This window comes from Chlamydotis macqueenii, chromosome 4 (genome assembly GCF_036417535.1).
Source record: "Chlamydotis macqueenii isolate bChlMac1 chromosome 4, bChlMac1.mat, whole genome shotgun sequence".
Taxonomy (NCBI): Eukaryota; Metazoa; Chordata; class Aves; order Otidiformes; family Otididae; genus Chlamydotis; species Chlamydotis macqueenii.
This window is the reverse complement of record NC_141559.1, coordinates 35,277,590-35,294,164: the sequence shown is the minus strand read 5'-3', so window position 1 is coordinate 35,294,164 and position 16,575 is coordinate 35,277,590. Positions and strand designations below refer to the sequence as shown.

At 40.7% G+C, this 16,575-nt stretch overlaps 1 protein-coding gene across 1 annotated transcript in view; it reads left to right on the top strand.

Annotated features, from left to right (window-relative positions):
* Positions 1 to 16,575, top strand: part of TNKS (tankyrase) — a 147,294-nt gene that overhangs the window by 111,688 nt on the left and 19,031 nt on the right. Inside the window, exons 12-17 of the mRNA XM_086747786.1 lie at positions 5,904 to 6,075; positions 9,885 to 9,964; positions 11,015 to 11,160; positions 12,200 to 12,365; positions 14,996 to 15,215; positions 15,475 to 15,584. Of these exons, the coding sequence (XP_086603912.1) occupies positions 5,904 to 6,075; positions 9,885 to 9,964; positions 11,015 to 11,160; positions 12,200 to 12,365; positions 14,996 to 15,215; positions 15,475 to 15,584 (894 nt within the window). The remainder of the gene's footprint in view (positions 1 to 5,903; positions 6,076 to 9,884; positions 9,965 to 11,014; positions 11,161 to 12,199; positions 12,366 to 14,995; positions 15,216 to 15,474; positions 15,585 to 16,575) is intronic.

Here is a 16,575-nt window from a genome sequence, read left to right as displayed (position 1 = left end):
AGCCACAGTGAATATCCATTTGTTCTTCAAACAGCACTCTTCTGCAGTTTAAATACTACTTTTCCATTTTGATGCTTCCTTGCTGAGGTATTTGCAGTGAACAAAGAGATTCTTCTTGGCGTTTGTTTTGGTAGGCTAAAAGCCTCAAACACTTAGTATTCCCTCATAAGGGGATATTGCCATTTCCTAATTACCCTTATAACCTTTCTCTCTGCTAGCACCACAGGAAATCTTGGAGCTCAGGCAACAAGAATGGAATTCGTTCCCCCATGATGACATGGGGGCACATGATGACACTTCCATATCTCTAATGTAAATCCTGGACTAATGCATACTGGGATCACGTTTGCTTTTTTAATAGACATGACACAGTAGTACTCACACCCTTCCTGTATTCTTGTAGTAGACCGAGAATCTTAATTTTTTTTTTTCTTGCTAATTTTTCGTATTCATGACCTTCAGCACAATTCTCCTGTGCCAGGATCATTAATGAAAATATTAAAACAAAATTATCCCACAACATCCAATCACTGAGCAGCCCTCCCCCTTTCAATATGTTCAGTTCTTCAACCGTTCTGTATTTTTCCATGTAAAGTAAATAAAAATTTCCCATGTGATCACATAGCAAATGCTTGCTGAAGTGTGTATGGATGAGACCTACCATATTTTCTTTAGTTTGCAACCATTTCTTCTAACAAAGGTACAGTAATGTATAAGTCAGCTTTAATCTACCTTCTGGAGACCTTTACTGATTATAGAGAGAGTAATAATCTGAAAAAGATGTGTAACTGGGGCTTCAAAGAAAGTGGAACTTTCTTCTTCTGAAATACAGTGCCGAAAGGCAGACAGCTGATCCACAAAAAAAAAAAATCCAGTAGTGGATTTGGAGACAATCATGTAAAGTTTTGTAGATTAAAAGTTGTTTGTGATTGTTTTAGCAGTAGAGAGGACAGTGCTGTTTTCATGAGGAGCAGCTGTGATCTGGTCAGATAGCAAAACTGAGATAACATGAAGCATGCGTGTTTGAGTAGGCTTTTCTTGTTTTGGGGAATGGGCTGAAGCATGGTAAAGACTGCTTTAGGGAATTTGCTTGGTGTGAACAAGAGATAGTTCATGGTCTTGGAGCTGGATTTACTTATCCATAATTTTATCACTGTGTAAATTTGCTGTTTGAAGTATGGTAGATGGTAATAAAAAGTGAAGGACTACTTGAATAACATGCTTCATCTAGACTTATTTTACATAAATATTTCTAAGAACATTAGTATTGGCAAGAGTCAACCTACACTCACAAATTGCTTATTTTTCTGTGTCTTGCTGGCCATTACTGATGACACAGACTAGATTTGTAATTTGAGCTGTGAAGAAGCCCTTGGTGCGCGTCACTTGCACATCAGCATGTTATGTCTAAGCAGTACCCATTCCATGGTCAGTGAAGATATTTTCATTAGCTTGTTACTTGAGTTTGCAGAAATGGACTGTCAGCTGTACATCTAAAGCACAGGTGAGAAACCTTGGGGTTTCTTAGATGTTTCTTCAAGAATGTTTATCATAAATGTCTGTAGTTTTAAAAGCCTTATCCAGTTTTCACTTGTTTGCCTGAACTGCAGTGTGAGACAGCATTTCACACCACTGCTTATTTGATGTTGAATATCCTCAAAGTATCTTATGAAAAATAAAAGCAGAGCATCTTTAGAATCCTTAAACATAAACTTCCTATTAGACCCATGAACAAATTTTCAGGTGCCGTGATTGTACCTTTGAAGATGGTCAAAATACTTTGTTTTACAAGAAAATAATTTGAAGATGGTGAACTAATGAAAAAGTGGCTTTCATCCTGTTTTGTTGTATTGCTATGTAGTTGGATACCTCTTGTAAGTAGCTCCTGTCTGAATTTACAGATACAAGGGAAATTTAGTATGTTCAGAGAGACATTTGGCTTTCTAGCAGTGTGGAAGTAAAAGGATTAAACACTTTTCTGAATTGAAATGATTGTTGGAAAGACAGACCTGCAAGCATGCAAGTTCACTGGTATCTTGTGCAAGTGTAGAGATGTCATGAATGCTATTTATGTTTCTAAAGGATACTGTCAAAACTATTCATCTGCAAGAGAAAATGAGCCTTTCTAAGGTCATGTTAGACAGATAGTGTCCCTGTTCATGATGGTAGCAGAAATGGCTTCATTCTACTCTGCTAGAATGATCTTGCTTTATGGATCTTTGCATAATACAGTTATTTCTGTGCCAGCCTTTCATGATCATGGATTTGAAAATGGTCACCATCTATTGAAACCCACGCAACAGATTTAAATGGTTTTGAATAACCTTGTTGTGCAATACATTTGCTTCCAACATTTTGGATAGAGGTATGATTTTCTGAGGAGAGGACAAGCATTGAAAAATTAAATTTGCTTATTTGCTTTCAGACTGTGATGGTTAACAATGTGAAGAACTGTTATCTGTTCCAATTGCGTGGTTCAACTTTTCTCACTGCTTAGACATCCAACTTAGTGACATTAATTTGAAGCTTTTATGCAAAGGGACAACTGTGGAACGTATGACTGGATCATGTAGAAGCTTTCAGAGGGAAATCAGACCTTTTTCTTTATTTTCATTTTTTTTCCTTCTGACAGCTTGAAATTGCCACCAGTGCCTCTTCACTCCTATACTGTTTATTGTTAGTGATGCACAAAGACACAAGACATACTGCAAGTTGTCTTCAGAATAAATGCAGCAGGAAAGCAGTTAGAACACTTGCATTGCAGGGAAGGATGCCATGGTACTGGAACTGCTGGCAAAGCACAGGTTTCTCGTGTGATTTTTTCGAATGTGTATCTTTTAGAAAGATCTCTCAAAGAAAATTGCAGTGCTTGGAAGCTATTGCATTTTGTGCTGCTGTAGGGTCAGGGAGTAGGAGGATAGTTAGGGCATTTGATACCAGCAGAAAGCTGATATTTTTATGAAGTCTTGGAAAAAAAGTTTCCTGAACAGATCCCAGCTGCTGAGCTGCCACAAGTGCCTGGCAGCCAAGGGAATGTTGCTGTAACTGTGTACTCTGCTCCAAGACAGCAGCAGTGCAGGGAGGAAAAAATCTCTTCAGTGTCTGATGATATATGACCCTTTTGATTTTTCTAGTGCATCTATCCAGGATGAGGAAAAGAAAATTAAAGAGATAACAGAAGGAACAGAAGGAATTTCTGCATTGGGATATACGGCACAGGACGATATCTTTCCATGAAAATCCTTACTTAAAAACACTCTTCATTTGATAACTGTGTTCTCCTTTTATTTTGCAATTTGAGCATCTTTCATGCCAAAAGATGAAGAAACCAGATTCAGAACCAGTGTGCTGTGGAATAAAAGCTGTCAAATCTGTCCTTTTTAACTCCTTGCAGAAAGCTTGTCTGTAAAGTAATTCAGAGCTGCAACCTTCTAATTTAAGACTGCTTCTAAAGAGGACCAATTGAATATTTCTCATTTCTTTTGAATAGCGCAGCTGGAACAATCTGCTTTCTCAGCACACAAATAAGGCACTACACCTTGGATATTTTACATCTTGCCAAAAAGAGTTTAAACTTCAGCTTTGAATTTGAAAGGGCATATGTTTTTAGACCTAGTATTGAGCAGTGGTTAACCCAGGCGTATGTCTTACAAGGTTTGATTTTTGAGTTTAATCTCAGTTTATATTTCAACTTGTAATGCTCAAATTTATTTTCATTTGGAAATAAAGCCTGTTGCTTTCAGCCTTAGTGCAGTACATTCTTGGGTTGATTTTAGACAAGTGGTTCATGATTGGTAAGAGCAGGTCTGCCTCAAAGTGCACATATTCCCCATGAAATTGCCCTGCAAAGCCTAATTCTGCTCCAGAGGGAAAGAACAGCTTCATTTGGTGTGTGCATCCCTCTGTCAGCTGCAGCCCTCTTTGTCCCAGAAGTAAACAGACATTTCTTCAAATGACTGGTGGTGTTCTGTCCCAAGACTTGATTGTTGGCAAAGATAATTATTTGGAGGTGAAAGGAGACCTCCGTAAGACATGTGAGATGACGGATCTGATGACTCTGCTAGTATTCATTTCAAATGAATATTAACATTTTTTCCAGGTACGCAGTTAGTATCGAATTATGCAGCATGAATGCCTTGCTGCTGTTCTTCAACAATTTTTTCAGGCATGTTTAACATAGGAATTCAGTGTTACAGAAGACATTAGTTATGATTCTCAGTCAGCTACTTCGAGAATCCACAAGTCTCATTTCATTCTGCCTTTACCATTTCTAAGCCTGTACAGCCCGAGACTTCTGCTTTTCTCTGTGCCCTTATCAGTGGTGAAAGGTATCCGGTGTCCTGAAACAGATGAGGATCATCATCTGAACAAAATGATGGATTTAGGACATTCAGCATCTAGTTAATATTCATGATAGAAGTAAGTTTTTATTTAAAACAAAATTTTTAGGGAAATCCTGTTTAGAGTGGCATGAGCTGAGCATGGTTAGAGGAAAGCAGAACTGTTCTCCTGTACGTCTTCCTGCAAGAGAGGTTTGTGATCTGATAAATTCCTGCTTTATCAGACTGTAGAATTGTTCAGGGATATAGGAGAATTTCAGACAATATCGAGTCACACTCTGCCTTATTTGTGTGGTAGTTCTTTGTTCTTCCCTGTGGCTTGATATACAAATACCTGTTGTATTGCAGGTATTTTACTTTTTTTTTTTTACCCTATCTGGTAGTAGATATTTTCTACATAGTTATCCTTCTAATTAAATTTTATTTAGTTACAGAATATGCATCTTAACCAACATGGGTTTTTTCACTAGTTTTCGTGGAAAGGTAGTAGGATTTGCAGGCTGCGTTTTAGGTGAGAAATAACAAGCAAAACCGTTGTTCACTGGTACCACAAAGATTCTGAGAAGGTAAAAAGGTGGATTTTTACAGTAACAGTGTCTATTTATGCATGCGGTTCACAGCCTGCAATCTGTAGGCTTGGAAACAGATAACAGGTTCTGAGTTGCTTGCAGAGAATGTAGAGTAGTTCTGTATTTCATAAAGTGGTAAAAAAGCTGTTGGACATTTGCATTTAAATTTGTCATGAATCGCTGCTAGGTACAAAGTATCTTCTTGAAAGGTTATTTTCATGAGGGTTTTTTTTCTGCTTTTTAAAGCTCTCTGTTATTCTGCTTTCTCTGATAGTGAACCCGTGGAGATGCTTCTCATTATTTTAGATCTTGACAGACAGATAGGTTTCCATTATATCATGCTCTTTGAAAGTGATACTCCATTTTACCTGTTTATACAGTCTTATATTGTGTAGAATTCTATCCAGGTATACTTAACATTTCTGTAAAAGTACAAAAAAGTGAGGAGGAAATGGACTGTTTGTATCCAGCCTCTTCTTTTTTCCCCCACTCCTTCATAGAATTCCTAATCTGACATCTTTGTTTTGCTTTAATTCTTGGTAGTGAGTAATGTTGAGTTAATTCCCTTTTTGAGGATGACAGATGGTAATTTCCTTAAAGCTGGAAGATCTTTGAATTGTTTGATTAATTATTGACCTCTTTCTCTTCTTCTGTGAGACTTTTGCTTTTGTTGCACAAGGTTAATCTTCATCAAATTTGTCTAAAGCTTGATCACTATTTTAAGTATGGTTTTGGGGATCCTGTGCTGTATGTTAGCCATGTAAACAAATAACCTGCCTTGTTAAAAGACAGGAGAGCATCTGCAGTAAATTGTCTTTATGTTAGAGTGTTTACCTATTTTGTCACTTGGTTTTGTTTAGTTGCAATGCAGAGGGATTGATAAATAAATTTGTATGCCAGAAAACTTGTTATTGCTGCTCTTATTAAGGGCAGGGACAGGTGCAGGCTTTTAATTATAACAATGCTTTATTTTATATTGCTGCTGATTTTTCAGATGAATGCACTGGACACACTTGGTCAAACAGCGTTGCACAGGGCTGCGTTAGCAGGTCACTTGCAAACCTGCCGACTCTTGCTGAATTACGGCTCTGATCCCTCCATCATCTCTTTACAAGGCTTCACAGCGGCACAGATGGGAAATGAAGCAGTGCAACAGATTCTAAGTGGTGGGTAAAAATGAAGGCTTGTGTATTTGAACTTCAGCTTCTCCCTTTTCTTTACAGCTGTAGGTTTTACTACTCTTTCAATGCAAGAGACTTGCAGGAGTTTTATCATCCCTCCCTTCTGTCGGCATGTGCACACATCTACAGTATGTAGTGTGCAATACTTTTCAGAAGAAAACCACAACAAAACAAAAAAAGCTCTGCTCAATTCAGTGATTTTGTGCAAACCAGGAAGAAAATAAACATCTTGTGGATTTAGAGCATGCTGCTGTTCAGGGAGATTGTAGGAAGGCAGATGTGGGGAGTTTGGGATTTTTTGGTAACAAGTTCCAAGGCAAATGGAATATTGCTGAACGTGTGAGAAACCTTTTTCCTCTCATCAGCCACTCTGTTAGGTACTCCATACTTAGCAGTCATCAGCCGAGTGTTACTGGCAGAAAAGTACTGATAGTTGCTAAACCAGTGAAACCAAAGTTAAAATGGGAGACCAGCTTAAGTGCCTCTGTGCTAACACACGTAGCATGGGGAACAACCAAGAAGAGTTAGACATATGTGAATGCTTGCAGGGCTACAACCCTGTTGACATCATGGAGATTTGGTGGGATAGCTCCTATGACTGGAGTGTTGGAATAGAGGGATACGGGCTCTTTAGGAAGGACAGGCAGGGGAGATGAGGAGAGTGTGTTGCCCTCTATGTCAACAACTAGCTAGAGTGCATGGAGCTCCGCCTGGGGTTGGATGAGGAGCTGACAGAGAACTTATGGGTCAGGATTAAAGGGAGGGCAGGGACAGGTGACATTATAGCAGGGATCTGCTACAGGCCACCTGGCCAGGAGGACTGAGCAGATGAGGCCCTCTGTAGACAGATAGGAGCAGCCTCACAGTCACAAGCCCTGGTCCTCATGGAGGACTTCAACTACCCTGATATCTGTTGGAGAGACAGCACAGCAGGGCACAGGCAGTCCAGGAGGTTCCTAGAATGCGTGGATGATAACTTCCTCCTGCAAGTGACAGAGGAGCCAACAAGGAGAGGTGCTATGCTGGACCTTGTTCTCACTGACAGGGAGGGACTCGTAGGGAATGTGGGGCTCAAGGGCAACCTTGGCTGCAGTGACCATGAGATGGTGGAGTTCAAGGTCCTTAGGGCAGCAAGGAGGATGTGCAGCAAGCTCTCTCCCCTGGACTTTGGGAGAGCAGACTTTGGCCTCTTCAGGGATCTGCTGGGCAAAGTACCATGGGGTGAAGCCCTGGAGGGAAGAGGGGCCCAAGAAAACTGCCATCCAGAGGGACCTTGACAGGCTGGGGAGGTGGGCCCGTGAGAACCTCATGAAGTTCAGTAAGGTCAAGTGCAAGGTCCTGCACATCGGTCAGAAAAGTTTCTTTAGGTATATTGGGGATAAAAGGAAGACCAGGGAGAACATGGGCTGTAGAAGGAAACGGGACAGCTGATTACCCAGGACATGGAGAAGGCTTTGGTACTCAATGACCTTTTTGCCTAAGTCTTCAGCAGTGAGGGCTTTAGCTGCATTGTACAAGGACTGGGAGAATGAAGAACTGCCCAGTCTAGGAGAAGAGCAGGTTCAAGACCATCTAAAGAACCTGAAGGTACACAAGTCCATGGGATCTGATGAGATGCATCCGTCTCCTGAGGGAACTGGTAGATGAAGTTGCCAAGCTGCTGTCCATCTTATTTGAGAAGTCAGGGCAGTTGAGGAAGGTTTCCACCAATTGGAAAAGGGGAAACATAACCCCTGTTTTTAAAAAGGCGAACAAGGAAGACCTGGGGAACTACAGGCCAGTCAGTCTCACCTCTGTGCCTGGCAAAGTCATGGAGCAGGTCTTCCCGAACACCATGCTAAGGTACATGAAAAATAAGGAGGTGATTGGTGACAGCCAACACGGCTTCACTAAGGGTAGATCGTACCTGACAGATTTGGTGGCCTTCTATGACAGGGTTACAGCATTAGTGGATAAGGGAGGAGCAACTGATGTTGTCTACCTGGATTTGTGCAACGCATTTGACACTGTCCCATGCAACATCCTTGCCTCTAAACTGGAGAGACATGGATTTGACAGAAGAACGACTCTGTGTGGATAAGGAATTGGCTGGATGGCCGCACTCAGATTTGTGATCAATGGCTCCATATCCAAGTGGAGACTAGTGACAAGTGGTGTTCCTCAGGGGTCAGTATTGGGACGGGTGCTGTTTAAACTCTGAAGACAGCTAGTGGAACTGCTCCAGAGGATTGAAGTAGACTCGAGGAAAGGAGCTGACAGCTTGGGCTGTATTAAAGGTGCCACTGTCCCTCTTCCCTGAGGTTTCTCAGCCTTTCCTTCAACTGAGAGCATTTATTCACATAACAGTTGAGCTTGTAGGAGTTTCTTCTCACTTCCTCTTCTTCCTGCAGTGACTGTGGAGGCAAGGAGGCAGAAGACGACCACAAAACATCGATCAAGAAGAAAAATAGGGCTGTAATAGGAAATACTACCTCAAAGTGAATTGATAAGTTGATGTCCTTCTGTAAGGATGATGACTAGTTAAGAAAAAAACATCTCTTTCGACCCATTTTCCACTCCTGTGATATAGTCACAGATTACACTGCAAAGTCAGGAATTGACTGAATTCTGCAGAGACTGTCTTAGTCTGTAAGAAGCACCTTCTCACAACATCTCTGCAGTTTCCTCTCAGAACGTAGTACCAGTTCTCTACATTTAAAGAAGTCTTTTAAGTATTTTTGATGGAGTTGCATGGCCATCTAGAATGAGTTTAGCCTGTTACAACTTACTTTCTTACAGAGGATTGCAACCCCAAGTTCACCTTTCCCCGTTTGTTTTGCACCAGGCAGTCATTTCTGCTTATCAGGCAACATGCTGCCGAAACTTCTGTTCCATAAACCCTTGAGCTTGAGAGGAGTGGCTTCTACAATAGAAAGCAGTTTCTATTAAAAATTCAGTGATTATCTTTTCAGCTCCTTACTGAGCAACACTGGAGATCTCTAGGGACTCCAGTCCTCTCCTCCTATCCAGCCACCTCTTCCTCTTGTCTCAGTGCATGCTTACTTTCTCACAGACATATTTCTAATGAGAAGTAGGGTAAAAAAGAGTTTTGAGGCCAAACCTGTCATTGTCTTACAGTCATTTCAAGAGGAAAAAAAAGGTATCTCTCTAAAGGTTTCCTTTTTATCATACATCATACTTCTGATTCTATTTTTAACCACCCCGTGTTTATAACAAGTGACAGACCTCATTGCTATGAAGTGCCGTATGCAACTGGGGCATCATACAGCAAGCAGTCACCATGTGGCCGGAGCCACGTTAAAAATCCCATCCCCTTGCCACTGCTTCACAACTCACAAGTACAGTGCAAAACCTCTAATTCAGATGCTGAATTGAGCCCGTTTAACTCTGGCTGTACACTGAACTGCATAATGCAGTTTGCTGAAATTGTTGAGAAAGGTACTTCTGAACTTCAGGAAAACTTTGAATCTGTCCCAGTGAGCATATAGATTTCTTACATGCAGAAATGGCCATTTTTACCATACATAGAATTAACAAGGCGTTGAAATTCCATTTGGCAGAATAACATCAGCTCTGGAGTCTAAATCTGTCTGGTTTACACTGAAACTAAGGCTTCTTATTCAGTCATTTAGGCAATATGAACTTGAACATCGCAACTCAAGCTGCATTTTTACGAATGACGACAGGCTTCCACCCTGACCCCCACCACCCCCCAGTTTGGAAAATATGTTGAGCATAAGTTAATGTAACTTAATGTTCCTAAGTAATCCTAAAATATCTTTTTCCCTACGTAGAAAGTACGCCTGTGCGCACATCTGATGTGGATTATCGATTGTTGGAAGCATCCAAAGCTGGAGACTTGGAAACTGTGAAGGTAGGTTTGAGCAATTCATGTTAATTTTCCACTTTGTATTGCTGTGCAAGGCTTGTGGAAGCCTCTGCTACAAGAGTTCTGGAAGTAGTGTCCAGTGGATGGTAAATCATGAAAAATGAGAAGACAAACGTCTTAATTTTTTTTTTCTAGAAAGTAGTGCATTAAGATGTGCTGAGGTGTTTCTCTTTGAGTTTTCAGTTGTTCATTCTCCCAGTCCTTCACACAGTCATGTCTTCAGAGGACTCAGATGCAATGTTGCAGATGCAACTGTAATTCTTTGAAGTAGAGCCTCAGAATCACAGTTTAGTGGAAACAAGCCTCAGGAGCGTGCTTCAATCAGAAGGCAAGCAAACAAGTGTTAACAGGTAGCAGACTTCACATTTTAAGCCATCCTTAATCTGAAGGTGAAGGGTCAGGCTATGGAATTGCAGCGTCACAGGAAGGTTTGATCTTGTCTTTCATACTTGGTCTGTGGCAAAACAGCCTGCAGATAGACCATTCTGCATGCATCCTCACCTTGAACTTCACCATGATACATACCAGTATTCAAACAGCAGCAGGTTTTTGCACCAGCAGCTGCAAGCTCAATATTTTTTTTGACTGCCAAGCTAGATTTCTAGATTTCTGAAGACAACATAAGCTGGAAATGGTAATATATTTGGAGAAAGTGACATGGACTTGAAACTGGTGCTTGATGATTTAGTATCAACCTTTCTAATACATTAGGAATGTCTTCATACTGCTTCCATCATTTAAGTCTTGTTTGTTACAGAAGTACTTTCAGCCATAAATTTACAGCAGCTATTTTTTTTAACTTCACCTAAGTGGAAATAATTTTCCTGAAACCTAACTTCTAAAAATTTGTATATAATAATAAATTGATCAAATTTTGTGTTGGGGTGTTTGGGGGTGGTAGTTTGGAGGTTTCATTTTGCTTTTTTGTCTGTTTGACTGGGTTTTGCTTGGTTTTGGGTGTTTTTTATTTGTTTGTTTTAGTTCTATTTAGTTTGTTTTAGTTCTAGATTTTGGTTTCCTCTTTTGTCTTTGCAGCAACTTTGCAGCCCTCAGAATGTGAATTGTAGAGATTTGGAAGGCCGTCATTCAACGCCACTGCACTTTGCTGCAGGATATAACCGTGTGTCAGTGGTGGAGTATCTGTTGCACCATGGGGCAGATGTGCATGCCAAAGATAAAGGGTACATTTCAGTCCATTATATGCTCCGTTGTTTTTTATTGCTGGGAGACTTCTACCCCCCTCTAGTCATTTTACTTCGGATTTCAGCAACCATCATATTCTTTTCTCTTAAAAATTTTTCACTTTTCTTTCTTGTTCTACATTGTTCATGACACCGCTGTAGGGAGATTTATAGACCATTAAGGCATACTTCGCTTTCTGGCAAAGTTCTTGTCAAGTAGGTATCTGGCATTGTAACACATGATCTTTCTCTTCCCCCTTTTGCCCATTTTGGAAACTTTGTTGTGCCTCAAAGCAGTCTTCATGTTATTTCAGGTGATACATAATTAGTTTTGAATTGCATGGGGTAAAGTACCGGGATTATCTCTGGCCATTTTTCTAAGTCTGTTAATTAGCTTTTATTATCAATTATTTATTCAGTTAATGTTCAGTTAAATTATATTAACTGTTTACAGACTTTTGCATGATTGGCAAAGCAGTCATGTAGTATAGCGTGATTAAGTTTGATCTTTCACTCCAATATATTGGTTCAGAGTGTAGGCTAGTTCATTTCCAATGCTGAAACATTACTGTTACTGAAACATTTCCAATACTGAATTTTCAGCCTCTCCCTGAAAGAAATGCTTGGGTACCTTGCTGTATCTGTCAGGTGTGCAGTGCTTACTAGTAACTGCACTTCAAGCTCATTGTATACTGTTAGACATTTTCTGAATCTTACACTCAAATATCCAAAGTCGGAATATCAGTGACTCTTGCAATTTAGTTTTTGGCTGTTGTTAACAGCACTGAAGTTACTTCCTTGTGGAAGTAGTAATGTTCGTGCTTGTTGAGTGTTAAAAAGTCTCATGGATGGGAGCTGAAGGAGAATAATGAAGTATTAACTGGTGTTTTAATAGCAGGGAAATAAAGCTGTGAAAATTGGAAAGACTGAAAGATATCAATAATGTCTGGTGGAACTGGGAGCTTTATCTACTGGAACACTGTATGATTGTATATTGAATTTTGTTTTCTGTAGCTATTAATACTTTCTCTTTGATTAGTGGCTTAGTACCCCTACACAATGCCTGTTCATATGGACACTACGAAGTGGCTGAACTTCTAGTGAGGCACGGTGCTTCTGTCAACGTGGCAGACCTGTGGAAATTCACTCCTCTACATGAAGCAGCAGCAAAAGGAAAATATGAAATCTGCAAGCTGCTTTTAAAAGTATGTGATCTGGAGTTCTCAGATGTGTTTTTAAATGTGTATATGTTTAATTTTGCTGAAGATTAATTAATGCAAAGTTAATTGCATTCAGTGAGTTCTTTATAGTGTCTTTGAATCTATTTTCATCTTAGAATTGTCAGATGGTTTCTTGTGTAATGTCAGTTCAAAGAATCATCAGTACAGTTTCTTTCTCTAGTACATGTATTAATACAATTAGCCAAGGAAGACAAGATTCTCAATCTGGAAAAAGGCACAGAATTTGTGTAAAAATACAAAAAAAATCACTCTAACCTACTCATCACTTTCTGGAGCAGTTACTGTAGTTAAGTAAACCTTTGTAAATAATTATGCGAGAGTATTACAGAGCAGTAACTGAACATGTGTCCTAAATGGTGTCTGGCATGTAAGAAATTTAAAACTGTTATGGTAATGTATAATTTATCAGGCTCCTGGAGGAAATTCATATTAATATACTGTGCAATAAATATTCATTATAGTTAGTGAAAGAACGTGTAAAAGCATGAGGTAATGCCAACATATTTCCAGCGAGAAACATGAGTCTGAGAGACTTCTTAATATAAGGTCATATCCTGCTGTGGGCGGGTAAAAGAGGGTGCTAGAGTATGATTTCTTGCAAATCCTTTCTCCTGTTTCAGCCTTGCCTACTTCAAGCACAGCATTTAAAATAAGAATAAGTCAGAATATGGATAGTCTTAAAATTATGAGGCTCTTCCCCATCCACTTCTCTTTTCATTTGCTGCTGCAAATCCCTTCTCTCCTATGTCATTAATTATTTCACTTGATTACCATAAAAGCATTCAGAAGGGGTAGCATGTAAATTTGAAACACATCTGCAGTAGAAACTAAAAGATATTCAGAGTAGGCACAATGATGGCCCTGGTAGTAACACCTGAATACTGATGTTAGCTCAAGCTTTAGGAACACTCATAATCTCTCAAATAAAACATTACTTCATAGACACCAGAGGTCTCTGGAGTTTTCTGATCATTCCACTGGGAATGTAGCCATTTTTTTTTGTGTTTGAAAGGTCCTGAGTGAACGTACTACAGGAAATAGAAAAGTGCTGAAATCTTTCTTTTTGAAATCTCTCTTACGCAAGAGTTGAATGTGCCCTTAGGGTGACGCAGTTTTGTAAAGGCTCTGGGTGTCCGTGGATATGTGCTCACGCTGCAGTTTGTTCAGGGCTTCTCCTGCTGTGTCTCTTATGCCAGCTGGCAGTGCTGTCACTTCTGCTGAGCTGCAGATGTTGAGCTTGACTCCTCCTGACTTGGGCTCTTTCTGTCCTGTTCTGCTTGAAGAATGAAACAAAAATGTACAGACATTTTGGAAAGACTTTGTTCTTTTCATCACCTTTATTTAAAATTACCGCCTTCATTTAATTCTGTGCCTTTGAATGTGTCTCACAAGACACTGCCTCTTCATTTAAATATTTATTCTGTAGAGTATTTGAATAGTTCCAATTTTGATGAGTTTTAAATCAAGGGATCTAAGGTCCTATCTTATCTTGGAGAAGTCTTGCAGTGTAAAAGGCTTAGTGCAAAGAATGCTGTCTTCCCAAAAGCACCACAGCTGTAGAACTAGTTCTGTGTAAACAATACTCTGTCCCTTGCTGCTTACCCTTTACACCCTGAGCATTGCTGTACTGCTTCCAAATACAAGGCAGTAAATTCCTTCTGCTCTCCCCATCTCCAGCTCATTCCTTGTGGCTCACGCTAACACAGCTTTGCTGGCATCCCCAGTGAAAAATGGTGGGGAAGACTTGCTGGCAGGAGTTGGAGCACTGTGATTATTCTGAAGGACCCAGCCAGAGACCGATAGCACCAGCAGCTTCCTCTGCCTTATCTATCTTTTTTTTTTTCCCCCCACTGCTGTTGAGAGGGAACAGGGAAGGAGCTGTCCTCTCACAAAATTGTATGTGGACATGGCTCACACCATATGCTCTATGTAGATGTCTGTTCCCTTCCTCATCCCATGCCTCAGTACTGTTCTTAGCAGTGGCTGATCTGCATGTTTTACCAGCACAGATGTACTCCAGCGGTCATCCAAATCCACTTTTTCCACTTGCCCACCAAAATTTTTTTTCACTGCTTTCCAGGACCTGTAAACTGCTTAAGATGGTGCTGTTATCTATTGGAAAGTGTAGAAATGAGTATTTTTCTAGTTCCCTTCTGAAACAAGTGCCTTTCAATAGAAAGGCTCCAAAAGGTGTGCTGAGGAATAACCTCTGCCAACCAGTTTGTGGGAGAAAGGAAGGAGCAGCCAGCAAGGTATTTGCAGTTGGCTTGTCTTTAGCACCTGCTGTGACAGTAGGGTACAGCTGTATGCAGGGTATGCTCCTGAACCTCCTTCAGTTGCAAGTAGAGCAGTGGCAGCTCTCACAGAGGGCTGCCATTCTTGCCTGTGGAGTTGAGATTCACACAGCTGTGTTGCATACTAGTACTTTAGGCCTCACCCTCCTGGATTTATTCCCACGTGCCTACTGATCTATGCAGTTGTTACTTTCTGATGGCAGGTCGGCAAAATGCCCTGCCTCCTATCTTGTGCCACAAAATAGTGACACGCTTATGTGCACTGGTTGTGACGGTAGCGTTCCACTTTGCTCTTTGTAGCATGGAGCTGATCCAACAAAAAAGAATCGAGATGGGAACACTCCTCTAGATTTGGTGAAAGAAGGAGACACAGATATCCAGGACTTACTGCGAGGAGACGCTGCCTTGCTAGATGCTGCCAAGAAGGGCTGCCTGGCACGAGTGCAGAAGCTATGTACTCAAGAAAATATCAATTGCAGAGACACCCAGGGAAGAAATTCTACACCACTACATCTTGCAGGTGGGTGACTCACCACGTTTTGCAGGCTTGTATATTTATGATAGAGCTACAGAAGTTAATCACCAAAACCAGGATTGGTATAAGAGTTTCACAGTCCTGTACAGAGAGTTGTTAACTATGGCAGCTGTATTTCAGGAGGTAATACTAGGAAAAGAGGAGCTTTTGCAGTCAAAAAATTGCTTTACCTTTTCTCTCTAATAATTTTTCCTTGGTTTAGCTCTCCTAATATCTGATTTCTTTTCCTGTGCCTTCTCTACAGCTGGTTACAACAATTTGGAAGTGGCTGAATACCTGCTTGAGCATGGTGCTGATGTGAATGCCCAGGACAAAGGAGGATTAATCCCCCTACACAATGCAGCATCCTATGGGGTAGGTACACACATTCTTACCATGAGTAAACCAACAAGGAAGTCCTTAAAGTCACATTGAAAGTCAGTTATTTTGCAGCTGTCTTGCTGTGAGCATAGTTCAGGTTTTGATGGCATGAAATACTTGTTGGGCTAAGTTGCTGTTCTGAGTCCCGTTTGCAGTCCTGCAGATCTAAATAAGACACAGGTCCAGGTGTGCTGTAGCAGTTAAAGGCTCCAGTTTGGAAAGATCACTAGACCATTGCTTTTATGCAGGCAAGCAGATGCACAGCATTGAACACTGTTAAATTTGGGGTGACTGTTGAAACAGAAAAGGCCTCAAGGTGTCACTGAAATACTTGGGTGGAGTGAAGAGAACCATACCAGGGGATTATATCTATTACAGCTGGTCTCTGGTGGGGAGCTGTTGCTAAAGCTGAAGTGTTGAAGGGCTACTGAGTTTGTAGTGTGGGTGTCTTCTGGGCAAGCTGTCTACTGCAGTGGGGGTGCAGTGGCTGATTGAAACCATTCTGGATGAGGCAGGCCCTCCTTCCTCCATATAGGAGGAAGCATCTGTGTGCATACCAGTTGCACAGATGCCTGATAGATTGCTTATAAGCAGCTGCTAATTGTGAATGATGTGAGAAAGACATCTGTTGCAAATAATTGTACAGAGACAGTGCTTGAGAAGCTCCCAGCAGTGTGCTTATGGTCAGACAGAGGACATGAAACTGGCCCTGGCACAAGAAGAGCAAAATCTGGGGGAGATGATTGTAATCGAACCATCATTGGTTTTGTTTGAGAGTCAAATGAAATAAAAAGTAGTGTTCACCTTGTTTTTAAGGAGAACATATCAGTGAAACTCAGGTTGCATCATTTGCATGGGTTCTCTACGTGAGTCTAGGATCACAATGTTCTGAAGAGCAAAAGCTCCAAATCCTGCTGAAGGTTTAGAAATGCGACACAGTATTCTTTTATGATACTGGGTCCTAATACCAAGCAATATGGTTCAT